This window comes from Podarcis vaucheri, assembly GCF_965113315.1.
Source record: "Podarcis vaucheri genome assembly, chromosome: 3".
NCBI classification, from domain to species: domain Eukaryota; kingdom Metazoa; phylum Chordata; class Lepidosauria; order Squamata; family Lacertidae; genus Podarcis; species Podarcis vaucheri.
The window spans coordinates 63,047,324-63,075,277 of NC_138761.1; the positions used below are offsets into that span (position 1 = coordinate 63,047,324).

The following is a 27,954-nucleotide window of genomic DNA, read 5'->3' on the forward strand; positions in this document are numbered from 1 at the left end:
TTCCTCCACCTGTGCTCCTAAGCAGTCTCAGCACCCTTAACTTCCTGCTGCCATTTGGGAACAGCATTCTGGAGAAAGGGCAAGCGGAGGACAAGGGGCTTCTCCCTTGGTTGCCGGGAAGAAGGCAATCCTCACAATTCTTGGGAGCAGGGGAGCATGCTTTCAATGTACGGTGTGTGTGCAGAGTGCAACTTTTCCCTGCCTGTGTGTTGAGCTGCACCTGCTGAAATTCCTTCATCATTCCACACAGCTGTTAAAGGCCCAAGAGCTCTCTTCTATTTGGCATTTGGTCTTGGGAGCTCGCAGCCAAACTCTGGAGAGGAGTATTCTTGCCTGCTGTGTCATCCACTCCTCCCGCCCTCTGTGGCAGGAACTGAGGGAAAGTTTCCTATTGCTGTTGGTTCTCCCTTTCTTGTCGTTCTTTTGGGCCTCCTCCTGCCATCTTCTTCTCTTCTGCTCCTTGTTGTCTCCCCAGGTAAGTGTGACAAAGTCGATAGCTGGCAGCATGGTTGAGAGACAACTATGGAAGTTTTCAAACAATATTTTGGTGCACGAGCTTTAAATAGTGTGAGCATGTGATTGCGACTATGGGAAAAGAAACTTCAGCTGCAAGCCCGTATCCACTAACCTGGGAATAAGCCCCACTCAATTCAGTGGGCCTTACATTTGAGTAGTCACATATAGAATTGCATTGTGAGGTAAATAGCCTTACCGGAGCTTCCAGTGAAGGAGACCAATGTGAAGTCGATGTTTTTGGAGCAGGGAAATTTAAAGCAGGATTAGGCTAAGACTGTGCGGTATGAGGAAACTCTTGTGTTTTTGTTGCAAAAATAAATAATGGTGGTTAAGATTTAAGCACAAAGCAAAGAAGCCTATATGTGTTTCTAGAACAGTTTTGGCTTGGGGGCTGTTTTGAAACTCTGACACTATGGATTTCACATCTCTGTGAATTCATTGTGCATAAGAGTGCCTTTCCGATGTCCGTTTTGACAAACTACAGTGCTTAAAGCCTTACAGAAATTGCACAACTGTAATTCTGTATCCAGAAGAACCATGCAGCAAAAGCAGCACTGGACACTGGACACAACAGGTGTGTTGTTTAGCTTTTGACAGAAAACAATAACAGAGGCGCACTGTTTGCTTTTCTCTGTGATGCTTAACTTTTAAATAATCTGCACTCAGTGGCTGACAGTAATAATAATAATAATAATTTATTATTTATACCCCGCCCATCTGGCTGGGCCTCCCCAGCCACTCTGGGCGGCTTCCATAAAAACCAAAAATACAGTAAAATATCACATGTTAAAAACTTCCCTGAACAGTAAGCCTGTACCTGCTTACTTAGGGAGTAATTCTCACAGAACATAGTGGGACTTGTTTCCAAGCACATAGGCCTAGGATTTGGGCTGTGAAATATACCTATGGTGAGCTGGCATGGTAGAATTCTTTATTTGTTTTGTTGGGTGAATGTGAGGAATAAAGGCAGTTATCAAGGATCATCACTGTCATCCTTTTTTTAGATGGGCTTAAAATAACTCATGACTTCAGAGCAGGTGCCATGTGTCTTTCTGTTGGATTTGAGGGGAGGGGGGCGGAAAGCTAAAAATAGGCAAGTCCTGCAAACTTCTGAACTCCTCTACTGGGAGAAAAAGACCTTGTGACAAGGAAAGTGGCACTTTCTGTAATTCATCCCTGCAATAAAGAGGAAGACCCAAACACATTTTTTAAGGCAGCTTGCTTCTGTTGGTTGATCAGTTGTTCAGAATCTATTTTAACATGAGTGCCAAGTGCAGTGAATTGGTAAGAGAAGCTTAGAACAGTGTTTCCCAACCGGTGTTCCGCGGCACACTAGTGTGCCGCGAGACGTTGCCTGGTGTGCCGTGGGAGGGAGGCGGGTGAGTCGGGCGGCGAGAGGCGGGGCGGCGGCGGCGAGGAGAGGCCGCCCAGCGCGGGGCTCTCGCCGTCTGCCTGCCTGGCTGCCTGCGTGGCGCTGACGTCACGGGGCTGTAATGTGCCCCACATAGGCACACGCGGGGCGGCGAGCGAGCTCCCTCCCACATCCCATCGCCGCTCGCTTCAGCTGGCCTACTGGGCTGTCGCAGGCGGAAGGCCTGCGCATGCGCGAGGTTTTTGCGCCTTCGGGATTCCCTTCACGCCTTCCTCCTCCCGGGTCCTTGAGAGCGCGGGAAGCGGCAGCGCGAGACCGGCGTTGAGCCTGGTAGGTATTGCGCTTGCCAAGGCAGTCATTTGGGAAATGAAAACTTGCAAAGCAAGCAACCAGTTCAATCTGAAGTACGTGTATGCTTAATATCCTGTATCTGAAACCTGTTCTGCCCCCTCCCCCACACTTGGTGCCATTTTCATCTACACATGCAGCAGAGTAAGTTGACCCAGAATAGTACCAATTCAGATGGCAGATGGGAGAATGACAGTGCTGAATGCTTTCCCATGTAGAACAGTCCCTGCAAATAAAAACCTAGCATATTTGGAAGAGGGATGCTAGCCTAACCATTACCTTCTATGCTGTTACTATTTTTTTTATTTTATTTTTACATAAGTAAAAAGTGACCTTTCCCCATCTGGCATGGTGGCGTGCCTCGAGATTTTTTTCATGAAACAAGTGTGCCTTTGCCCAAAAAAGGTTGGGAAACACTGGCTTAGAAAGGGAGCTCCCTCTTGGAAAGGGAGAAAACTTTTGCTCCGACGGTTAACAAGAACACCATTGGAAAGGAATGTGTTAAATAACTGCTGTGTTTTTAGTGGTAAAGAAACTGGGTTCAGCCACAACCTCCTGAAGTGGGTCAAATACAGGTTAACAGCACAGGGCTTCCCCCTGTATAAACGTACTCTTTCCACATCAGTATACCTGTGTATGGGATACACTACTATCAAGCTGTGGTTAGCAAGTGGACTTAGGTGCATAGGTTAAAGCTGCACATGGCTTGCTTATTTTATAAACTAGATCCGTTTCCTTTATGCCACAAAAGCAATATATTCTTGCATGCTACCCCAATCTCTGAGTGGCATGAGATTCCAGGGATTCCAGGCGCATACCCAGAGTTCGTGTTTCCTTTTGGAAATGAGGCACAGCAGAGACTGTGGTGTCTTTACGATATATGGTTTATTTACACATTTATACAACCGAGCCTACGATGGAGGCGTTCACAGCATTAACACCCCAAAAGGGTCTTGTTTCTCCCATAGCTCAATCCTTGGATTCAAACAGAAATCAAGCATCGCTCTCAAACATTGCGCTGACTCTCTCTCTAGCTTACTACTTTACTTCTAGATTACAAAACTCTGTCTTTGTCTACTAACTAACTGTGAATGGTCAGCAGGTCTTGAGGCAGATACGAAGATTATGCCCATGACTGGTGTGGGTTGCAGTTCTGCAGTCTATCATGTCTAAAATGGCATTTTATTTATTTATTGTTTGCATGGGCCCTACATGGGCCCACCACTTAGTAAGGAGCCTGCAGACTTTTACTTCAGCTTCAGCCCTGACAGCCACCATTGATCCTGAGACTAAATAACAATACGAGGATTCTTCTTCTGCATTGAGCTGTCCTCAAAGGCTGCTTGGTGCAGTCAAACCTCTTACGTCCACCTCTGCTCACGTCCATTTTGCCCAATGTCTGTGGCAAACCCGGAAGTAACAGGCAGGTTTGCCACCATTCACACATGCGCAGGAGCAGCGATCGCCATTCACACATGCACAGAAGTGGGCAATCACCACCTGCACACAACAGCGCCTCTCTCAGCAACCCGTTTCAACTTCTGGACAGGCCTCCAGAACAGATTGTGGTTGTGAGTAGAGGTTCCACTGTATTTGCATCTGTTGTAGCACATGGGGGACTGTCTTCTTCGTAGTGACTTGGGCCCACTATACCATAAACCTGGTGCCCTCTAGATGTTTTGGGTTACGTGTCCCATCAGCCCAAGGCAGCATTGCAAATAGTTGAGAATAATGGAAGTTGTAGTCTAGCAAGAAGATTGGGGGAAGCTGCTCTATGATATGTTGATCCCAGTTTCTCTCTCCTTCCTTATGTTCCAATCACAAAGTCTGTGATTTTCTACCAGCAATTTCTTGATGATGTCCTCTGTCGAAGGTAAAACTGCCACAGTAAATCAAAGAGGCTTTTTTTTACTAACGTGTGCTAAAAAGAGATAGAGAGAGTCAACAGTCGGCAAAATAATGGGGCATGGCTTTTTGTTCTGCAAAAAAATTATCTTTTGGGGATTAAGGGTTTGGTTTACTAATGGGAAATGATTTCTTACATAGCAATTCACGGCAAATTACTGGGAAGAAATTCCCCTTGGTTTGAGTACTTTCAAGTTAGATCATGCATACAGTAATACGTTGGATCAAATTGGCAGACAAGACATGTGACAGAATTTGAACCACAGTAATTATGAAGATCAAGAAATGTATGTCTGCAAAAATGCATTGCCTGCTTAATAGAGATGACACAGAACAAAGAGCAAATAAAAGACTAGATGACAAAATGGGCTCAAACTATTGGAGAAAACATACCACTTGTTACCTGGGATATTCTGTGGTAAAAGGCACATTGGTTCTCCTTAGATATGGCAATAAGCGGAAATTCCTTTATCACCCCGGTTCAAATACAAAATATATAAATAAAAATTAGCCTCCCACACACTGGAACTACCAAAAGGAAAGAGGAGATTGCTTTCATATATGATGTAACAAAAATATATCTCAGGGGGAAAGAATGAGACAATTTAAAAAACCTTAAGGTGTGAAATTCCTCTTCATCCTTTGTTCTTGTTGAACTATGGAAAGTTTGGCTACGCCAGAACATAAAGCATTAGCTGTAATAAGAATAAATGTGCTGGCTGAAGGAAATTTTCTCTCTTTTTTGCAAGAAAATATTGTGATTTATTGATTAAGGAAATAACTCTTCTCAGCTTCCCATTTCTTGTACAATGAAACAGTCCTCTGAAAAGCCTTTAGGCAAAGCTGAAATGAAACAATGAATACCATGACTATGACCAATGAATCTTGTTTAGATAAATCTATTGGTGCTAAAAGAAAGACTGTGGCCAAGTAGCTTCTGATTAATCGCCATTAATTGGGACAAATGCACAAAACCTACAGTTTTTCCAGAGGGCTTAAGTGAATGGCAAAACTGTTTGGATGTGTGTGGAAGGAAGATACATGAAAGGGCTAAATAAATAAATATCTAGGTTGTCTAAGATGCCAGTTAAGCTTGTGCTAAATATAATATTTACTACTATCAACAGGCATGGCCTTCTTTGGCAGCTTTTACTCTATTCTTGATTGCTGGTGTAGCTAAAAGCCTAACTTTGTCTCACACCCAGGTAACATCCCTAGAATGGAACATGACCAAAATGGAGCTGGCCCTCAGCCTGACCAGCAACCCCCACCTCCCATAAGCAGCTCTGAAGCGCTGCCTACTGAGAATGGTCTAGAGAAACAAAGTGAAAAGTCGCCTCCGAGGCCTCTGTCCCCTGAGAACGCAGCGCATTCTCAGCCTGAAATAAAGCTGTGCGATATATCTGAGGAGCTGAGCCGACAGCTGGAGGACATTATTAAAACCTACGGGTCAGCTGCCAGCCTGGTGGAGGAAAGGAATGCTAAAGCGACAACAGACAGACCTGAGAAAGGAGATTCCTTTAATAATGAGGATGGAGAATATGAGGATGCCCATGACGAGGCTGAGAAGGAACAGGCAGCTTCTGGGGACGCATCTGGATCAAAGGAATCCAGCAGCCAGAAAGACCAGAAGCTGGAAAAGAGAATCCTAAAGGGACTCGGCAAGTAGCTCCTTGCGTAACTGGAATGCAGAACTTAATAGGACTCGTTGGCTATGTTGGAAAAGGCGCCGCAGTGGTCGTCTCCATAACATTTAATTGTTTGGTACCAAAAGTACACATTCTCTTCTTGTCCCTGGCAAGAAACCAGTTTTTATTTTCATTTTTAATATGTGATGCAAAAATGGACATACATGGCAATTAACTGATGGTACAATTCTGTACATCACACCTAGACTTGTATAATTTGTGGGTGCAATAATGCAAAGCAGCATTTACCAGCAGTTCTCAACCTGTGGGTCCCCAGATGTTGTTGGACTACAACTCCCATCATCCTTGAGCTCTGGCCTTGCTAGCTAGGGGTGATAAGAGTTGTAGTCCAACAACATCTGGGGACCCACAGGTTGTGAAAGGCTGATTTAGGCTATTATTATTATTATTACAGTCATTACTTGGAAGTTGAACAGAATCCATCCAAAAGTCCGTTCAACTTCCACAGCATTCAAAAACCAAAGCTCAGCTTCTGATTGCAGGAGCTTCCTGCAGCCATATCAGAAGCCCTGTTGGACACTCAGCTTCCAAAAGAACGTTCGAAAACCGGAACAGTCACTTCCGGGTTTCAGTTATTTGGGAGAACTAGGCTGTTAGAAAACCAAGGTACGACTGTATTGGATTTATATACCGCTTAATTGCTAAAGTGTCTTCTTCAGTGAGTGTTTCATCCATCTTGAACTTGCACTAGGCATCATGCAAAAAATCAGTCTGGCTGTCTGGCAAAAATGTGGAAATAGAACCACTGCAACAAAGATCACCAACCTTTTGGAGCCCATGTGCCCATTTGCCAACCAGAAAGCACGTGTAGCACATGGGTAACGTGTGGGTAGCCACAAACAGTGTAGCACAAGGGTGCAACAGTGACAACCCCTACGTTACTACCATACTTAAAAGAAGGTCACCTGAAGTTGCTTCAAAAGCGTTTGGTAGAAATCTAAAGAGAAATGTTCCACACAATCTGCTGCTAATATTTCTGAATATAGAAGCCAAAACCAATCTAAAATGCAGCTTCCAGTTGCTACAAATTCTTGTATTTTGCATGAAGTGCTCTCTGTGAGAATGTCCTTTTTAAAAATTACTTCAGGAAAAGAAGCTACCCTGCTGATGCAACATTTGAACAAGCTGAATACCCCAGAAGAGAAGCTGGAGATCCTATTTAAGAAGTATGCTGAACTGGTTAGTATAGCAGCTACGGAGAAAGGATAGAGACAGCCCCACTTTAAAGTGTATACATCTAAAAATAATATTGTAGAGCTGGTGAAAGTGCAGAAAGGGGACAGCTAAAACAACTTTTCCTCCCCTGGGGGCTTTTTAGCAAGCAAGGAAGGATATGCTAAGTGTTTGAATTGATGCATGGTGTGAAGAAAGTAGATTGAAAGAAGTTCTCTCCATCTCTTATAGAATACAGCCGAGGGTCATCCAATGGGGATGAGATATAGCGATGGCCAGCAGCACAGACAGCTATAAAAGGGAATTAGGAAATATATTATTCACAGAATACCAGTTGCTGGGGTGCAACTTGTCCTCATGTCCTACTTGAGAACTTCCCTTAGGCACCTGGTTGGCCATTGTGGGGACATTAGGAAGGACCATAGCACCATGGCAGAAGATCCCAGGTTCAATCTCCAGGTGGGGCTGGGGAAAGTGCCTGGCCAAAACCCTGGAGAGCCACTATTAACTTTTTTGTCCAAATTGTAAGCCTCCATTATTTGGTAATAATGGAGCCAGTCTCTCACTTTGTTTTTCAATTTTTCAAAGCTCTGCAATTTTATTCTATCACCGTCATGCTCCAAAATTTCCCAATATTTTGGCCATTTGGCCTCCATATTGAGTTTTTTCTGTGCCTTCGCTTCCATTGGTGACAACCATCTTGGAGTTCTCTTTTCTAACAGCTCCTTATATCTTATCCAAACGTTAAACAATGCTTTTCTAACAATATGATTTTTAAACGCTTTATGTACTTTTACCTTATCATACCACAGATATGCATGCCAGCCAAATGCATTATTAAAACCTTCTAAATCCAACACATCTGTGTTTTCAAGAAGCAGCCATTCTCTCAGCCAGCAAAAAGCAGCTGATTCATAATAAAGTTTAAGGTCTGGCAGGGCAAATCCACCTCTTTCTTTAGCATCGGTTAATATCTTAAATTTTATTCGAGGCTTCTTGCCCTGCCAAACAAATCTGGAAATATCTTTCTGCCACTTCTTGAAACAATCCATCTTATCTAAAATTTGCAATGTTTGAAACAGAAACAACATCCTTGGCAGCACGTTCATTTTTATCACAGCAATTCAGCCTAACAATGATAACCTCAAATTTGTCCATATTTCTAGATCCTTTTTCACTTCAGTCCAACATTTTTCATAATTATCTTTAAATAAATTCACATTTTTTGCAGTCATGTTAACCCCTAAGTATTTCACTTTCTTAACCAATGTTAGTCCTGTCTCCTCCTGAAATTTCTCTCTCTCATTCACGGTTAAGTTTTTCTCTAAAACCTTAGTTTTCATCTTGTTCAACTTAAAACCTGCTACCTGTCCAAATTCTTGAATCAATTCCAGTACCCTTTTAGTACTAGATTCTGGCTCCTGTAGAGTCAATACTAAATCATCAGCAAATGCTTTCAGTTTGTACTGTTTAGCTCCCACTTGTATACCTTTAACCTCTTGATCCTTTCTAATCATATTTAACAAAACCTCAAGGACCGATATAAAAAGCAAAGGAGAAATTGGGCAGCCTTGTCGTGTCCCTTTCTCAATCTTAAACTCTTCTGTCACTACATTGTTCACAATTAATTTAGCCTTTTGTTCAGAATAAATTGCACCTATACCATTTTCAAAACCTTGGCCTACCCCCATCCCCTGTAGATTCTTCTTCATAAAACTCCAAGAAATGTTGTCAAAGGCTTTAATTAATTAATTATGCTGGGCAAACATTAATTAATTATGCTGGGCAAACTTCCTAAGTTGTGTCTTAGGTGGTTCTTAATCCTTGGAAATCAACAGGAGTTGAAAGGTAATGGAGTCAGCCTAATTTCCTTTGAGGGCATGGCCTGGGGATAATGAGCCACTAGCACATCAAAGGGGCAGGAACTCTCCCTAAGTTAGAAAAGGCAGAGACAATAAATGCTAAGGGGGAACTGTTTGACAGGAGGAAGTTAGGGGTCAGAGAGAGGCATGACTGGTTACTGCTGGCTGCAAGGCTGCAGTTGTTGTGAGAGGAACAGAAACCTACTGGAAACTGATGCTGCAGAACCTCTCAAGTCTACACTCAGGTTGTATATATGTGCAAATAAACCATATATCATAAAGACACCACAGTCTCTGCTGTGCCTCATTGTCCAAAAGGAAACACAGGCCCTGGTAAGTGTGCCTGGCACCCCCAGAATCTCACACCACTCAGAACATTATAAAAGCAGAGATCAGGTTCAGCAGACACCATTAATACAAAGAGTCCGATATTATAGAGAGATAAGGAATAAGTCATAAGATATTAAAATCAAAACTTTAAAAAAGCATTATCCAGAATATTTTTCAGGAGTAAATTGGGCTGAGGGAGGGGAAACAGCATTTTGGTTTAAAATGTTTTTAAAGGAGACTGTAAAAATAGATAAGGCAGAACATTTGCTGTTGAAGTGATGCATGTCCACCCTTGTTTGATAAACTTGGACAGGAATGACTGAAGAAGGCCTGTTTTGACCATCAATGCAAAGCCTTCCAGCTTCTCCATGGGGGAAAGGAGCGACCACAAGTCAGATAATTGTTTTCCTTTCAGCAAGTGTTAAAATTACTTTATCATTTTTTAAAAAATGAAAAAGGCCAGCTACAAACCTCAAACCACCTATTCTGAAATGAACAGTTACAGCTTCAGGTTACAGGAACCAGACTTTGGTCTGACCTCATATTTCCTTTGGCCAGCATCTATTTAATTTGGAACAATTTCTTTTGGAGCTGTCCACCTTTAAGTAATGCTTATTGAAATCTTGGTTTTTCAGCCGCTTTCTTTTACCATTGTCTTGTGCTGTGCCCAAGGGGGATGACAGCTTAGCAAAATCTATGCCTGGGCTGAGATGAGTGAGGTCAAGGAAGCTGCTGAAAGGTCTTGCAGTGATGTCATGGGTAACATTGTCAACTTTTAAAGTGAATTTTAGTCTTGTGCCTCTTTACCAGCTGTGAAGCCATTAGTAGGTGGTGATGCTTATCTCAGTTCTATAAAAAGCTTTGCCTGGTGATTTCTGCATAGCAAGCTGCTGTTAAAAGGTGCAAGCTCAGGCAGCCAGGACAATTCCCTCATGGCCACCATCCAAGAGTTCTGCTTTCTAAAGGTAGAAACCACTATACAACTAGTGGCCTGATTTGTTGGGAAAGTGGTTTATTAGGAACAGGATTATTGTCCTAGCAACTTATCAATCAATTAAGCACAACTCTCATTTTATCTCTTAGCTGTAAAAATAAAATGAGAAAGGTTTTCCAGCAGTCATGGGAGGCAGATGATTTAATGGTTCCCTGCAGCAAACCAGAACTCCCACTCAAATAAATATTAGTTTCTGTTTCTGTCCTCCCTTTACCCCACCCCCTTTTATTTTTTAGCTGGAGGAACATCGTGCTGAACAGAAGAAACTAAAGTATCTGCAGAAAAGGCAGGCACAGCTCACAAAGGAGAAGGACCAGTTGCAGAGTGAACACAGTAGAGCCGTCCTTGCCCGAAGCAAACTGGAAAGTCTCTGCAGAGAGCTACAAAGACACAACAAAACCCTGAAGGTAAAACAAATCCACACTTCCTCTTCTCCCGTTGCTTTCCCCCTGGGAAAGCCACTCTTAAACCATTCAGAGTCGTGCTTTATAGGCATGGAACAAGGCCTGAGAAGAACATACTGACAACCGCACTAACTTGTCTATTCCCAATCCAGAAAGTCTGGCAATTTGTAGTCCTGTGGCTAAGTGAACTGTCTTTATCAAGGAATTTTAAGCATTCTCAAATCCCAATTCAATGGTCTTCAGAAGATGCCATGACACTATTTCAAATCAGTTTAAATATATTGTTGCTGATGGCCAAGGATTCTCTTGTGCAGTAGATTAGTTTTTCAATGGCGGTCAATGTTTGGGAGTCAGCTGGCAAACTCTGGCAGGTTTGGAGTGTGTGTGGAGAAATGGCTGTTTTTATGTTATTGGAAGGGAGAGAAAAGAGGGCTGTGAATTAGCTCAAGTCTGGAAATGCTTGAAAGTACAGGACTGCTTTTTGAATAGCCTGGTCACTGCCTCAAGTTTTGCTCATATTTGTACATTTGTAAGCAAAGTAAATGTAGGTTTACCATTGCTCCAAACCCATTTTGTGCTGCCCAGGCAACTTTACAATAGTATAATGCAGATGTGCTCCCTGATTAAATTTTTTTTTTTTTTTTTAGTGAGAAGCATGCTGATTGGAGTGCACCTTATTCTAAGGTTACCAGATTTTTTTCCATGAATCCCGGGACACTTTTCAACTTCAGTCAGAATGGATGGATTTTGTCAGGGGACTGATTTGTAAATCTGGGGACTGTCCCCGGGAAACGGGGACGTCTGGTAACCTTACCTTATTCCCACCTCTCACATTAGGAACAATGACCATCTCCTAGTTAGTTATTAATGCTGTGCCATAATTGCAATTTTTGGGCTGTGCTATTGTTTCCAGTATTTACAGTTTTGTGCTAAAATGACTGAAACGTAAATATAGGTATATGGCCCAGATTGAGCATATGGTAAATTTACCCAGCATCTCTCTGGATTGCATTATGAGATTCCTGTTGATTTATGTATGACAGATGTGGGGAACCTTCCAGATGTTGATGGACCACAACTCTGTCATCATCAATCATTGGCTATGCTGCCTGGGATTGATAGGAATTATAGTCCAACAGTTTCACAGATGCCCATCCGCTATTGTATGGAAACCAGTGTCATGTTAACAGTGCTTTTGATTGCACCTGGAGTGAAAGAAGACAGCTTTGCCCCCTGTTAAGGAAACAAATTGCAAGGCATTGAGGTGGGCACTTTGTGCTTTGCTCAGTTGTGTTGCACCAGTGAAGCAAATGACAGAATTATTTGTATTGCCAGGCCAAAGTGCTTTTTAGATATTTGTGTCCTTCTTGCCAGCAGCGTTTTAGCACTGAGGCACTTCTGCAAATATCTATTGCAACACAAGCCACAGAATGTATATCCAGTCATTAAGACTGCATGCCTGCCTCACCATGCTAACTGGGATCTAATAAGTGTAGCCAATGCATTTAATTTTGATAAACCAATTTGGCACTGGAAAAGACCTTTTACTTGACCCACCTCTGGGGTTGTTGTTTTATTTTTGTATTTCCCATGTGTCTCTCTGACATAACATTGCACATGTTCAAATGGGAAGATGTTGAAACAGTGGCAATGGGGACCTATATGCAATGAATTTATGCTATGCTGCCACTGTAATGTTTTAAATGGCCGGCCAGCACATGGGTGCATAGTCTAATAACTGCTCCCAATCCTAGCTAGAAAACAAACAAACAAATGAAATACAGTGGTACCTCGGGTTACAGATGCTTCAGGTTACAGACTCCACTAACCCAGAAATAGTACCTCGGGTTAAGAACTTTACTTCAGGATGAGAACAGAAATTGCATGGCACAGCGACAGCGGAAAGCCCCATTAGTTAAAGTGGTACCTCAGGTTAAGAACAGTTTCAGGTTAAGAATGGACCTCCAGAATGAATTAAGTTCTTAACCCAAGCTACCACTCTAGCTTCAACATATTATATCAACAATCCTTCTAGTGTGTTGCAGCAGTGGAAAAGGGGAGGTAATCATTCCGAATCCTATGTGTGCTTACTACAAAGGAAGGGCTGCTAAATTCAATAGAACTTCATCCCAATTAAGTGTGCATAGAATTGGAGCCTCAGCAACATTTCTGCAGTCTACACATCCATGTTTGTGCCTTTTGGATTAAATGAATTGCAGCCAAATACTGCTTTCTTAATGTATTTTTTGTCCGTTGAGGGTACCTGATACCGTGGCATGGGGACTACCTTCAGCTTAAAAGTACTCTGCTCGAAACCTTAGTCTTAATTCAGTTACTATATCTTCTGTAACAATAAATCTTTGTTTGTGTTGGTCTGCCCAGATGTAACTCCTTGCTCTTTTCAAAGCTGCTATCTCATTAGTGGATGTTTTTATGCTCATTATCTGGCATCTACAGTGCACTCTTTTTTTGCAGGATACACTGGTGACAACTCCCATTTGTTCTGCAGCAAAAGTGAACCGTATAAGCAGCTGCCCTGCTGTTTTTGATCTCGTAATCTGAATTAAAGTGGCATCTTAAGTCTGACAAGTGAGATGGAGCCATGCAGCTCTATCCCTCTCTACTGGCCAACTGTTGTCTTGAGTACAATGCAGGGCCCAACTCCACAACCCTTCCAGTATTATATCAATGGCCAGGAGCCCTGCCAGGCACCGTGGTACAAGTTCATTGCTCAGATTCAACCCACCAGCACATGGCCAGCAGTTTCTGGTAGGAAATCCTTTGTTCCCAAACCCCATGAATCCTGAGAATAAAATGCCAGCTACAGACATGGGCTGTTAGTTACTGCCTTCTTGATCAATGTACTGTCAGCGTTTGCCTGATTTTTGGCAGAATGTGACTGAAATTAATTGTGTGCCTCCACCTTGCTTCCAGAATAGGGCCAGGGAGGCTGCATAACATGAGAGGGCTGCTGCTTAACAGGAGAACCCTTAAAAACATACACCCACATAGATACACACATGCGCCCACACACACAAAATCTAGTGGAATAGAACAGAGAGACCCACACACTCCCAAACCCCTTAAATACAGGAGATAGTGGCGTACAATGGTGTAGTGTTCAATTTTGAAGTGCAGGAGCTCATCAAGAAAGCTCTCAAAGTAATGTTCCCAAGAGGAGTCACAAGAGGAGCATTCTCGTAGTACCCAAATTATTAGGAACACTGGAAGAACAATCCTATATAAAATTTCCAGGGAGTGGTTTCCACTGAACTCAGTGATTCTGCCTGCTTGCATTCAACTTGGAAGACACAGTGAGTCTTAACAAAAGATCACCAGCCTGTTGAAATGAAGCCTTTGGCTTTTTCTTAAGAAATGCAAAAGATCTCGCTAAGAAGTATTCCTGCTGAAATTGCTAGCATGAAGCCCATCAGAGGACAGAACTATCCAACCTATCTTTGACTGATTGATTGATTGATTGATTGATTGCTTTTTCCAAATCTGCTACAAATGAACTTGTCAGCTTTATCACCTCATTTATGTGACAGGGCAAGGAGGGTCCATTGGTCTAGTATATGGCAGTGGTGGTTTTATTAAGTTGTGAATTGCCTTTTATATACCTTAACTCTCCAAGTGATTTGCAATCCAACAATAAGAATCTACTAAAAAAGATTTTAAAAATATACAAAACAACTGGAGGTGGGATTAAATGCACTACAAATAAACACCCATTTTTTTCATATAAATGGAACAGTTTGTAGAAACAAAAATGTCTTGTTTCTAGAAAGTATAAGTAGTGCACACCAGTACAAAGGGTGGGTGCTTGTCATTTCTCTACAGTCTCTAAGGTAGGAATGGGGAACCTGTGGCCCTCTAGATGCTGTTGACTCCAACTCCCATCATTGTGCTGGCTAGAGATGAAGGTAGCTGGAACTGCAGCAACATCTGGAGCGCCACAAGTTCTCCATCCCTGCGGTGTGTCTACAAAGTTGACTTCATGGATCAGAAAAGGAATGGGTGCGGGGGAAAGAGGGTGAAGAAAGGAAGACAAATGTTGTTTTTTATGCATATGTTCACATATGTTTACCCCGTTTTTTGACCTTCGTCCTAAAGGTCACCTTCAAAGATTTACCACACTTACCACGAAATAAAACCATCAATATTTTAAACTCAGTAAAACACATCTGGAAAACTTGCATAGTGGTACAATCCTGTGCAGGTTTCCTTGGAAAGAAATCCCACTGTGTTCTGTGGTGCTTACTCCCAATGAAAGAAATAAAATTTAAGAAAGCTTTCCCCTTCCTTTTTACATATACAGAGACAACAAGGGAGGGAAACCAGTTTGTAATGTTTATTTAATTGCTGTTGCAAATTCTAAGCCCTCAAATCAGAGCAAGAAACATTTCAATCTCAATATCGTAAATGAGGCGCAATAATGAATGTGCCCCCCAAAGTCATTATTTCGTCTGCCCTCCCATTCCTGTTTGAAGGGCACCCAAATCCCCCCACCTGCAAAAGGATGCGTCTCTCACTCATTCACTACAATAACAAAAATCTGGATGCTAATGATCTCCTATGGAAATAATATAATTTGCTTTTATTGGAATATTGCATTACAGGAGGAGACCCTTCAGCGAGCAAGAGAGGATGAGGAAAAAAGGAAGGAGATCACTAATCATTTCCAAGGCACCTTGAACGATATCCAGGGGCAGATTGAGCAGCAAAGTGAAAGGAACATGAAGTTGTGCCAGGAGAACAGTGAGCTGGCAGAGAAATTGAAAAGTATCATAGATCAGTATGAAGTCAGAGAGGAGGTGAGAACAACATACAAATACTGCAGAAGGCTAACTTGTGCCAGATCTGTTGCCGTAATTTCTAGTCTTCTCTGTTCATTCCTCTTGCAAGTGCATTCAGCTTTTGGCAAAAAGCAGCATAGCTATTTAGTGTATATGCTCACCCACCCATTCACTGCAGGTAAGTTTCAAAAAGCATCTCTAAAGACATATGCAAACCAAGAATCCTTCTCCCCTTACATGCCCAGCTTTGGAGCACAAATTAGTAGCTTATTAATTTGGTTATTTATTGGAGTATGCTCCATACTGGGTATACACAGGGCATCTAAAATCTAAATTTTAAATATCTAAATTAGATATTAAATATCTAAATTAAATATCTAAATTAGATACCTTGTTTTTAAAAAACTACCGTAAATCACCAGGTTTCATTTCCACTGGCACTGTCTGTATGCAAGACATTAATAATTTTGAAATAACTTTACCTTACTATAAAATATTTGCCTTTGGCTGTTGTCACGCTGGTGACTGAGTGCACATGTGGCAGCTAGGTTTAAACAGGGTGAGGGAAGCCTGGGAAGCCTGAGAAGTCCCAGGCACAGCAGTCAACCCAAGCAGGTCTTCCAAGGATCTTCCTGTTGTCATTGCTGCCACTGGTGGAATGAAGGGGGGAAATGTCCTTGTTGTTGCCGCTGCTGAGAGAAGCCCCAGAAGAAGGTGGCAGGGACTGAAGGGAAGAAAGCCTTTCTGCCCTTCATTCCCACCCTGGCAGCTAGTGGCCCATGGTCCAAACAGGAAGAGTGAGTGAAGAGGTGAGCAGAGGAAGTGAGCCAGGCCCAGGCAGGCAGGAGGACGGAGTGGGTGGAGAAAGGGAGCACTCCCTTCCCAATATCACTGGCTGCTGCCCCTAACCAAGGGGGGAGGGAGGTTGGTGCAGTAAATGGCAGCAGGAGCATCAGATTGCCTCCACCACTGTACTCCCATGACTCACTCCTCCCCTTTCAGTTAAGTGTCAGTGACCCAAGAAGTCAATCAAGTAACAGTTACAGGGAACCAGGCAGAAGACCTTCTCGGTAGTGGCACCCACCCTGTGGAACGCCCTCCCACCAGATGTCAAAAAGAAAAACAACTACCAGACTTTTAGAAGACATCTGAAGGCAGCCCTGTTTAGGGAAGCTTTAAATGTTTAATAGATTGTTGTATTTTTATATTCTGTTGGGAGCTGCCCAGAGTGGCTGGGGAAACCCAGCCAGATGGGTGAGGTATAAACAATAAATTATTATTATTATTGTATCAGAGAGCTCCACCTGCATCATCTCAGCAGCCGCTACAGTTGGAGTTTAAGATGTTGTGTGGGGAAGAGTTCAGGGTATGGTGGGTAAGCAGAGTTGGCGAGCAAAGTGAGCAGGAGCAGAAGCCCCAACATTTAAATATGTCATGCTTACTTGACTGTTAACCCTGCTATATTCAGTCAGGCCAACCTTAGATAAATGTGCATAAGGACTGCAATTCCATATGGAATTTTTAAACTCTAAAAATCCATTATTTCTATAGGCAGGGAAATCACTACAAACAAAATGCATTGCAATGTGTTTTCTTCCAGCACCTAGATAAGATATTTAAGCACAGGGAGCTTCAGCAGAAACTGGTGGATGCCAAGCTGGAACAGTCGCAGGAAGTGATGAAAGAAGCTGAGGAACGACATCAGCGAGAGAAGGAATATGTAAGTACTTGCCTTTAGCTTTGTTTTTCCCTTTAGGCCAAGCACAGGTCTGGAATGCCATCTTCCCATTTTAAGCAGTTGTTCCTGGTCTGAACTGAGACAAGTGGCCTCCTATCTTAGCACTGAGTGGGATCCACCCTGGTTTAAAATCTGTAACAATACACAAGCCGGTGCCACTGGGCCTGGGAGGGCAGAAGGCAGAGAGGAAGAGTAGGGGGCGCCTGAACCAATGGCAGGCAGAGGCAGCTAACTCTAGTTTTGCTTCCATTCTCTTCCCTGTTCCACAAAGTTGACACTGAAGCGAAGGAAGGGGAAGCTGACAAGCAGTTTCACCACTGGAGTGGTTGTAAGTTAGAGAGCAGTCAGGTGGGCTCAGGGCAGACTGAAGCCAGTGCAAACAAGCCTACAGTTTGCTCAAGCATCTGATGCCCCCATGAGAAATTATGTTTGTTTGCCATAGCGATATCCTACAGCTCTCTGGGTACACATGCGGTTATCCATGCTTCTGCTTACTTCAGCCTTGTGATGTCTATTAGACCAAGACAGGAACTAGCCTGAAGGCACCCAGTGAGATCCATGACCAAGAGACAATTCTGAATCCAGATCTTCCCAGTCCCAGCATTCTTCACACTAGGCTACACTGGCTGTGTTATGTTTTTGTGCACTAGGGCACTTGGAAATTATAGCTATATAAGCATGAAGCTTAGCAAACACAAGACTCCTTTAACATCTCTGCTTCTGTGCAGTCAAGTACTCCCCGACTGAATTATAACCTACCCACAAACAAATCGGAGTGAATGGTCAGTAGCCAGCTGTGTCTAACCTCTCCACGCTTTTTTTTTTTTTGGCAAATAAATCCTGATGTCTGCTCAATAAACAGGTGATCTGGAAGCAGCCTTCTTTTCAGAGGACAAATTGAGAGCAAAAAGCAAAGGCTGAAAGCAGGAGCCATCAGACAATGGAATAGCTCTGCTGCCTCCCTGTGGCATAGGGGAAGCTGTTCTCACTCATATGGCATACTGGCTGTTTGTACAACTAGTCGTGTTCGTCATATTATTAAAAACTCAAATGTTCAATGCAGTACTCTTATCCTTACAACTTAAAACATGCCTTAGGAAACATTTTCCAGGGATGCACACCCCTTTTCCTAGTTATCATGAATTTCAAGAGCTCCCTAGACCTTTTATCATTACAAAACTGGCAACTACTCTTAGCTGCTGAGAGAAAGACACCCCCGCCCCAAGATATACCCAAATTTCCCTTAAGATAACCAGGTTAGTAACCATACAGAGGGGCTCGATCTAGCACTGATACAGCAGGTAACCAGTTACCATCAGCATCATACTTCATCCCCAAGATCAGGCCTAGATTTAAGTGGAGGCCATGACCGCATGCATTCATCCAGACAGGTATTGCTGCCACCAAATCAGCTTCAGCATTCGCATGAAGGGGGTCACTCCAGGGAGCCAATTCCAGTTTCATTTTACTAACCCAGCTTGATGGGTCATTACTAATTTTTCTTTAGAAAGGGGAGGGGTTCCATTTTGACGGGTTGCTAAGCGTTTTGTCTGCAGGCTTTGGTTTCACAGGAAAAGGCCACTGGAAAATACCTGGGCAGGTGGATGTTGTTACTGGTATTGCCTCAGACAATATGTGAACCAGTAGATAGAAGCAGGCTGACTTCTTAATCACGACTGCAGCACTCTTCTGGTTGTTTAGTGACTCCTGGTAGAACTTTATGTCCAGAACCTTGAGGTGGTAAACACAGTCTCAAGCATGACTGGAGGTTATAAATTTGTGAGTGGGGTGTTTGCTAGCCTTCTGAATTCATCTAGCTCCCCAAAGCAGACTTGCATTGTGAGAAGAGAAACTGTTAGGTTTCCCCCCCCCCATGTTGCTTATAATTATACATATTTTTTCCCTGAGGCTCAAAGGTGCTAGATAGTCGCCACAGTTCCAGGCTCTTTGGGCAGCCTTGGGATTGACAGGCTCTGCATGACCCATTGCTACCTACAGCCACAGCAACATTTGCTCTCAACACCAGTGCTATCAGCTGATTAGAATTGCAGATGAACTCCAGGTTCCATTAACTAATTGGCAACTTCCCTCTGTCCATGTCTTGTGAATTCCCATTTATTGAAATTAGGCCAGAGCGCCTTTCTGGAGCAATGAAAATTGTCTGTGGTCATAAGAGGTTTGGAGAAGTTCTTCCCTGAAAGAGTTATTTACTACATCCCTGTCTTTTAATTAGAATGCCAGTTTAGACAGGAAAGTTCAGGCAGAAGGGAATCAGAGCGGTCCCACTGAGGCTGTGCTAAGCCTAGCCTGGAGCAGTTCAACTTTAACAAGATTCTTCGGACATTTCTATAATTCTAGGAGTGGGCAAGAGCTGAAGAACAAGCTTTATGCGTGTAAACTGCATTCAGTAGCACTGTACTGTATTCTTTACGAATTGGTATCTGCTTTGAGTCCTTCCTCGTTTCTGCTTCATGTTTTATTAATAAAAAAATACCAATATTTGTGTCTGGCTGAGCAGGTTGGCTTCTGAAGATTACCTCAGGCTGCATTTTTTATTTTGATTTTTTTTTTAAAAAAAAATCATGCTAATTTAAAACACTGCTTTGAACATTTGCTTTTATTACAGGGTAACTCCTAGCTGTTTTTTAAAATAAATATTTAAGGATAACTTAAAATACATTTGCTACAGGACATCAATAAGACCAGAGAAGGGGGGGGGGGACGACTGTTTAGTGAGCCACAACAGATTACTGGAAAAAATTATTTCTGCCTCATCAGTTATGCTGGACTTCTTCAGCATCCCTGCTGGAATATGTGACAGGGAAGGCCTGATGAAATTTTTAAGCAGTGTCAAAACCCAGACAGTTTGCAGGATAAATGACTATCCTGACTTGGCCCTCAGGCTATTCAGCATTTTGTTTTATACCGTTAAACACAACCAACCTGTAATTCTCCCAAAAGATTTTATTTTTATCTCACTTTTTAAAAAAAACCACTGGTGAAGGGGGTAAAAAAACCCCACACCCACCTATCATTTTGAAAGCCACACGAAACAGCCCTTGTGTACATTGCTTCACTTCATTGCTCTAGCTTTTGCAGCAGTTCTTTGGAAAGTTAGAATGCTAACAATGGCAGACCTTGGGGTCTCAAATTTCAGCAGTGCAAAAATTTGGTGCCCCCTGCCTCTTTACTTCTGTTCTACATCATAGCTGTGGCACCTCCAAGATAGTAGTGTGTGCAGTGCTTTTTTTCTTTAAAAAAATGTTTAGGGGTACTCTCATTTTCCTACTCATACTCAGTGAGGCCAAACTTAGATTCACAACATGTTTAGGGGTATGCACTGAGTGTGTGTGTGTGTGTGTGTGTGTGTGTGTGTGTGTGTGTGTGAGAGAGAGAGAGAGAGAGAGAGAGAGAGAGAGAGAGTGCTTTACAAGTAGATGAATCCTGGATTCTAAGGACTTTTGACTGAAATGAAAAGTCCACGTATTCCACTGCTATTCCTTTTGTGTCAAACATAGCTACTTAACCAAGCTGCAGAGTGGAAACTACAAGCAAAAATGCTGAAGGAGCAAGAGACAGTTCTCCAGGCCCAGGTGAAGAACAGCTGCTGACTGCATGATGTGCCACTTTATCTGAAGGGGGGTGGGAATGAATGTACTAAAGACAGGGGAGAGTTTAATATATGGTTGCGCTTCACGCTTCATTAAAGCATATCCTCTGCAAGCAAGGGTCAGATGAGCATGCACTTGGGAAGTATTTGCATTGATCTGACCATAAACTATGTCGCATCTCAAGGGGCAGAAAGAATCAAAACATATGATGACCTGGGTCAGAGGAATATTATTATTTTACTGTATTGGGTCATTTTCTCTTTAACTTTACACCAGCAATTATTTATTTAGTGCAGAGTGGGGAACTGATGGCCTTCCAGATTTTATTGGATACCAGCTTCCATCAGACGCAGCCAGCATGCCCAGTGGTCCCTGCCCCTGCCTTGGTGGTTTCTTCCATTGTCCCATGTCAGAGGCTATTAATTATTTGTTCTCTTTTTTATTATTTTTGCAAGCTACTTTAGGTATGTTTCACTTCATGATAGTTTTATTTCTAATGGGTGGTTAGTCTACGGGCCATATCCAGCCCTCTCAATCATTTTCTTGTGGATTCCAACCCACCCTTTCCCCCATTTTTTTAGAAAAGTAGTTTATTTTAAATTGAAAATGCAAACATATTTATGACCCCCCACCTCTCCAAATGTGCCCTTTAAAGCAAACTAAAAATTAGCTATACTTCCTTTTATACCTTGGACAAGTCCACTTTGACATGTATCCCCTGGAGAGTTCATCCTTTGTCAGTGCAGCCCCCAGCCAGAAAAAGTTAAGTCTCCCTTGTTTTATAAGATTACATATTCTGCTTTTTTATCAAATGATTCTCAAGGCAGCTTGAAATTGACTGTAATACCACATACCTCAAAAATGGAGGCAGACACGGGGCAGATCATATGGCAAGATGAGAGTTGTTGTTTTTTAATGGATACGTGATGTTCCTACTTCCTGTTTTCGAGTCAGTTACTCTTGTGTACCACGACCTGTCAGCTATAGAACAAGTAACAATAAGTGGAAGACTTGAGTGCAGGGATAGTCTTAGTACCAATCTTATTAATGCTCTCAGACTTGGAAGTTTTCCTAGATGGAGAAGGCATTTCAAGGTTTTAATGGGCAGCAAAGTAGTAACACAATTCCATAACTTGTTTTCATGTTTACAATAAATAGGTGAAATCATGCAAATGCTACTAAAGTCCCCCCTTTGAATAAATTAATCCAGTAACAAATTTATTTAAGAGAGAGCCACCCCTGTTATGTACTGTGCCCTTATGACAAAATAGCAGAGGTAAGAGAAGAACTGGATTTATGAGATATTGAAAGACATAAGGGAGAGAAGACATAATCTGTCCAAAGGGAGGAAAGAACACATTAAAAAATGCAAAAGTCTTTTGCCCTGACCACTAGAGGTCCCTCCCAGACCTTATCAAGCTTCAGAGCATCCAGCACATCTTATTTACCTACTTTGAGTTATGCTGGTGTTTTAACCTAATAACATATGTGTTGTTGTTTTTGCTTCCAAGTACCTTTTTCCTATTTTTAGTTTTTGATATCCTTCTCTCAAAAGATCATTTGCCCCAGATAGATTAAAATATTCTCTAAGTATAAAATAAATTATTTGCTAAAAATTATAATCTCTTTCATCTTGCTCTCTTCCTGCAATAATTTGAAAGTTTGGGCAGGGGTTTCACCTTTCTTGTTGTGGAACTATGAACAGAATTTGTGGAAGTGACTTATGTTTCCTTTCTCTGAATACAGCTTGCTCTCTATTCTGAACGATTTGAGGAGTTTCAGAAAACCTTGACAAAAAGCAATGAGGTGTTTGCCAGCTTCAAGCAAGAGATGGATAAGGTCAGTTAATACATTTTGTCTCTCAAATCTGTTCTGGAGGGCTTGCCATTTTGGTAGCGGAGGCCAGTGAATTTTCTTCAGGTTCACATGAGACTTTTTCTGTTATGGAATCAATCAGAAACACGTTGACATTTTCCTGTAAGGTGCAATGGATACCATTAAGAGTCAAACTCAAACAATTGGATACAGGGCAGTATTGATATTTAATAAATAATAATAATTAACCCTGCATTGCTGTCACACAGGTGTGTATACCTTATCACCATTAAACATTGTTGGAGCACAGAAACTGCATTTAGTGGCCCAAGTATGAATAAGACATTTCATCATCAGCATCATCAATTTGTGTGCCGCCTTTCCATAGTTAAAACAATGCTCAAGGCAGCTTACAACATGACAAGATTTACATAATTACCAACATAACAACATAACAAAAGTCATAAGCAATAATTAAACACATCAAAAAGTACACAACCAAATGGAAAACCATTTCCACATAAATCATAAAATCTAAAACTAAGAATACAGCGTTAATATCAGTCACAATATAAAATGACTTAGATAAAAAATAAAAGCAATTTAAAAACAAAAATGGAGCCCTCTCTGCCCAGCAGCAGCAGCAACAGTCCTTTATGGAGCCTGCCAGGCCCCACCTTAAGCCAGGTGGAGAGAAGCAAGACAGAGCCCTTCAGGCTCTCATCAGGTCAGTCCTGCTGTATGATAATCTATTATTATTTAGCAATAGGCAAGAGAGGGTAGCTACTTTTTGAATGCTCTGCTGTGTATGGAAAGTGTGCTAGGGAGAAGAGATTTAGATCAACTCTCTTGACATACTAACTTTTCCACAGGTATTTACTTGCATGTCATTCTGAGCAGGCTGTCCTTCCTAAAACAGCAGCACAGATATCTCCCGCTGCATAAGTCGGGTATTTTATGAGCCACCTTGCATCCTCTGCGAATACCTGCTCGCACTGCCAAAGTGTCTGTGGCTCCATATGACTTAGTTGTTCTGCCAGCTATCACTCACTCAGAGATTATAAATATGGATCAGAAGAACTGACCCTTTTATTTTTTTTAAGAAGGTATTCAGTGCTGACACTGTTCCAGACTATCATGGGACAGCTTGTAATTTGTGCAAAGCACTTAAAGATTGATTTCGAAGCAGTAAATTGTTTCCTGTGTTAATTATCCACAAAACCACACTGCCATTAAGGTGCTGTAATGTTTGTGTTATTCATTTGAATTAAGTGACTAATTCATTGAAAGCAAGAACTAATAGAGTAAAAGAACTATAATGGATTGGCAGTGCTATTATAGATGCGTGTTGCTCTTGCAACAAACATTTTGTGAAATCACTGACTTGTTACTGCTTTGAGGCAAGAATGTGTTCCACATACATGAGATATTGCTGTGCGCACACCTTGATGTGTAGGCTTTCAGTTGATCTCTGAAGAAAAGGAAACAGTAAATCTGACAGGCAAGTAGCACTTGGGGATCTAGTTGACAATGTCTTTTTATTCTAAGACCTTTATTTTCCACCATCAAATGTATTTTAACATGGGCAGAGTACAGTCAGAGATTTTTGTGAGCTGATCCCAAATTGATGTTCTCCCATTTTCATGGTATGATAAGTGATTACAGTCGTGCCTTGGCTCCCAAACAAATCAGCTCCTGACCACCACAAACCCAGAAGTGACTGTTCCGGTTTGGGAACTATTTTTGGAAGCCGAACATCCATGACTTCCAATTGGCTACAGGAGCTTCCTGCAGCCAATCAGAAGCTGCACTTTGGTTTCCAAACGTTTTGGAAGTCAAATGGGCTTTTGGAACAGATTCCATTTGACTTCCAAGGTACAACCGTACTGCCATAAGTCAAACTAGAACCCTTGACTATTGCCAAGGTTGGGATCAGCACTTGTTCACATGGGATATGTGTAAATGCTGGCTTGTTCCTGATGCCAACTGGATTTTCCCCTTCTTAGATGACCAAGAAAATGAAAAAGTTGGAAAAGGATACAGCTACGTGGAAAGCAAGGTTTGAGAACTGCAATAAAGCTTTGTTGGACATGATTGAAGAGGTGAGAAACCATTCCTTGAACAATTTTAAATGGCAATCTCATAAATTGTTCTGAATAATAGCTCTCTGATACAGCTTCCATTGTAAAGTTCATAGAGCATTCATAATCGCAAAGGGGTCATAGTTCAGTGGTACAGCATCAGCTTTGCATGGAAACAGTCTCAAGTCTCCATGCTTGCCTGAAACTCTGAAGAGCTTGTACCTGTCAGTGCAGACAATACTGAGCTAGATTGATCAATTCAGTCTGACTTGATGTGTGGCAATGCAATGGAAAAAAAGCAGTGGGAAACAGCTCCAAAAGCTTAAAATCACTATTTTGGGGGAGGTTTCCCCAAAAAAGCTAGACAATTTTGGGGTCTTCCTAAAAAGTTTTGCAGGTGTCAGGAATGTTACATTTTGAAATATAGCAACAGAGGGTTGGGGTGGGTATTTTTAAGAGTGGTTAAAAAAAGATGGTCACCTTCTTGCAGAATGTTTTGGGAAATTACATTCTAACTTAAAAAAGGTAAAGGGACCCCAGACCATTAGGTCCAGTCGTTATTGGCCGAGGGAGCCGGCGTACAGCTTCCGGGTCATGTGGCCAGCATGACTAAGCTGCTTCTGGCCAACCAGAGCAGCGCACAGAAACGCTGTTTACCTTCTCCCTGTCAGAGCGGTACCTATTTATCTACTTGCACACTGACGTGCTTTCGAACTGCTAGGTGGGCAGGAACAGGGACCGAGCAACGGGAGCTCACCCCATCGCAGGGATTCAAACCGCCGACCTTCTGATCAGCAAGTCCTAGGCTCTGTGGTTTAACCCACAGCGCCACCCGCATCCCTAAATTCTAACTTAGTAATTGGCTAATTAGTGGCAGCTAATAAACGGGGGGGGGGGGAGTAGTTTATTGTATGTGGGATGCTTAAGCACCTGAATGACTAGCATAGAAATGTAAGGCTTTCGAGAGGAAGCAGATTGGTCCTAGTTCTGAGATGGGGAAGCTGCCAGTATGAATGGGCAGGGTGCTTTCCTGACTGTTTTGTGGCCCCTGGGCTGTGGAAGTAACTAAAAATAATGTATCACCTTTCTTTGCATGGATGATGTCGGGTGTGGAGAAAGCTATAACATTTTCTCTGAGCAAGATGGTTCGGGCAGGGAATTAAAAATATATAAACAGAGATGTTTTAACATGACATTCTACTCCTTCTAAATTATCTGAACTTCACATTGCAGAAGTGAAAGTCTAACAGCATATGCTACGTGTAGTTTGTAACTTCCTGACTTGACTCCCTCCCCCCCCCCCTATTCTGGCAGTAAATGTTTACTTCTGTAACATTTGACCAGCTCCAAAGATTTACATAAACTATTATAAAGACCCCAGGGCCTGTAGAACCACCCCAGAGAACTGTAAGACTGTGTCAGCAGGAAAAACACTTTGCAGAAGTGGCCAGGCCACTTCTTGATTGGGGAGGTCACTTTTCAAGCCATGTTCTTTAACCATCTTCCTGATTTTTGCCTGATCTGTTAAACTGGCCCCTCTGGTTGTCCTGTGCCATTTGTCGACGCAGCAGCCTTCAAACGCTTTGTTTGCTCTATCACAGAAAGCCATGCGAGCCAAGGAGTATGAGTGCTTTGTAGTGAAAATTCAAAGGCTGGAGAATCTGTGCAGAGCTCTTCAGGATGAAAGGAATGTACTGTACAAAAAAATAAAAGATGCAAAATTCCCTGAGGAGAAGGAGGAGGAGGAAGAGGAGGAGGAGGAAGAACCACCACCACCACCACCACCACAACTAAGTGGACAGGACGATGGTCTGAAAAATGAGGCTAGTGTGAGCTCCTCTGTTGCAGACCAGGCTGCTGCTGCTGCTGAGCTACCTGCCACTGATGAGAATATTCTGAAGAATCTGGCTGCAGCTTTCATGGTGACCCATCATGAGGGAATGCTCCCAATAGCCGCTCATGTGGACACACCTGAAGCCCTGGTAGCTACTAATGTAGAAATGTCTGAAGAACCGTGTAATCTGCAAGCATGTGGTCCAGTTTGTCCCCCAGAGCCATTGCTCCTGATGCCACAAGACACAGAGAATCTCTCCATACAGCCAGCAGCATCCACACCCACAGCAGAAAAACATGAAGGGGACACGGCGAAACAACTTGCTCAGGGTCATCCGGTTCTGCAGTTGTTGGATGCTGACATGGAAGGTGTTGATTAGCATTAATGTGATTATATTTCTTTCCCAACTGCCATCCTTTCATATATTTTTGTTCTAATTATGCGGCTTTAAAATGTTCACAGATTTGCTCCTCATAATCGTGAGACGTGTCTTGTGTCTGTGACATCGAGCCCCGTCGGTAGCGATGCATTTTCAGTTTGCCCACTTTTTCATCAAATCAAAGCAAAAAAGTGCTTTCCTAAAGTGTCACAAAACGCATGGTGTTTGGTCCCATCAACCCGTTTTGAAAATCCGTAAGACTCCCTACTTTAAAAACTACAGCACTTTAATTCAACATGCTCTCACAAACACCTGAGCACGTTAGTTTGGTCTGAGGTGCCAGAATGTCACTTTTAAATATAGGAATAAATGTTACATGGGGGAAGCATACTTGGGGAAGTAGAAGCTGGAAAAGCAGTAATGTGAGGGTCAAATCTTATTCCAAAGTAACTACTAATTAGTCTATGATCTTCAAAACATTTTTGTTTGGACAGATTCTCCCAACTTCAAGCAATTGTGTGTCTCCCTGGGACCCCGATTCTTTTCTTTACCCCCAACGCAATCCTTTTCTCACAAGGAAGAATAGTTGTCTATGAGTCGCTAATGAAGTGTTGGATACAGAGAGATATGAAAAATAGTTAATGAGATTATACTTTTACTGTAGGCTAGCCTACAGGCCTCTCAGTTTTGTTGGATTCCCAACGTCCATCAGACTTGACCACTGGCCTTACTGGTTGGAGCTGATGGGAGTTGGGAGTCCTACAGTATCTGGAAGACTATAGGTTAGCTGCCTCAACTGAACTATTTACCTATGTGCCTTGCTTTAATACTTTACCCTATGTCACTTAAAGTGTCACTATTTCAACATGTTTGGTCACAGTTCATCAATTTGTCATTAAGTCTCATTGAATTAAACATGTAACTGTGCCCTTGGTGGACTGCATAACATAAAAACTGAAGGAGGGTTTTTTCCCTTGTAGGATTGGATTGATTAAATCTGTAGAATTCTATCCTGAATTTGATAATTTAACTGTTTTGCTTGCTTATCAGTAGTTTAAACACTGAATTAATACAGTTTCAATGCCTA

At 42.3% G+C, this 27,954-nt stretch overlaps 1 protein-coding gene across 1 annotated transcript; it reads left to right on the forward strand.

The window, feature by feature from the left end:
- Positions 1 to 278: 278 nt before the first annotated feature.
- TXLNB (taxilin beta) lies at positions 279 to 27,954 on the forward strand. Its single transcript, XM_082216012.1, has 10 exons — positions 279 to 475; positions 5,347 to 5,802; positions 6,938 to 7,029; positions 10,446 to 10,616; positions 15,233 to 15,427; positions 17,010 to 17,129; positions 20,666 to 20,740; positions 22,505 to 22,597; positions 24,580 to 24,675; positions 26,256 to 27,954. Exons 2-10 carry the CDS (start codon positions 5,361 to 5,363, stop codon positions 26,865 to 26,867), a joined length of 1,896 nt encoding a protein of 631 aa, XP_082072138.1. The 5' UTR covers positions 279 to 475; positions 5,347 to 5,360; the 3' UTR covers positions 26,868 to 27,954.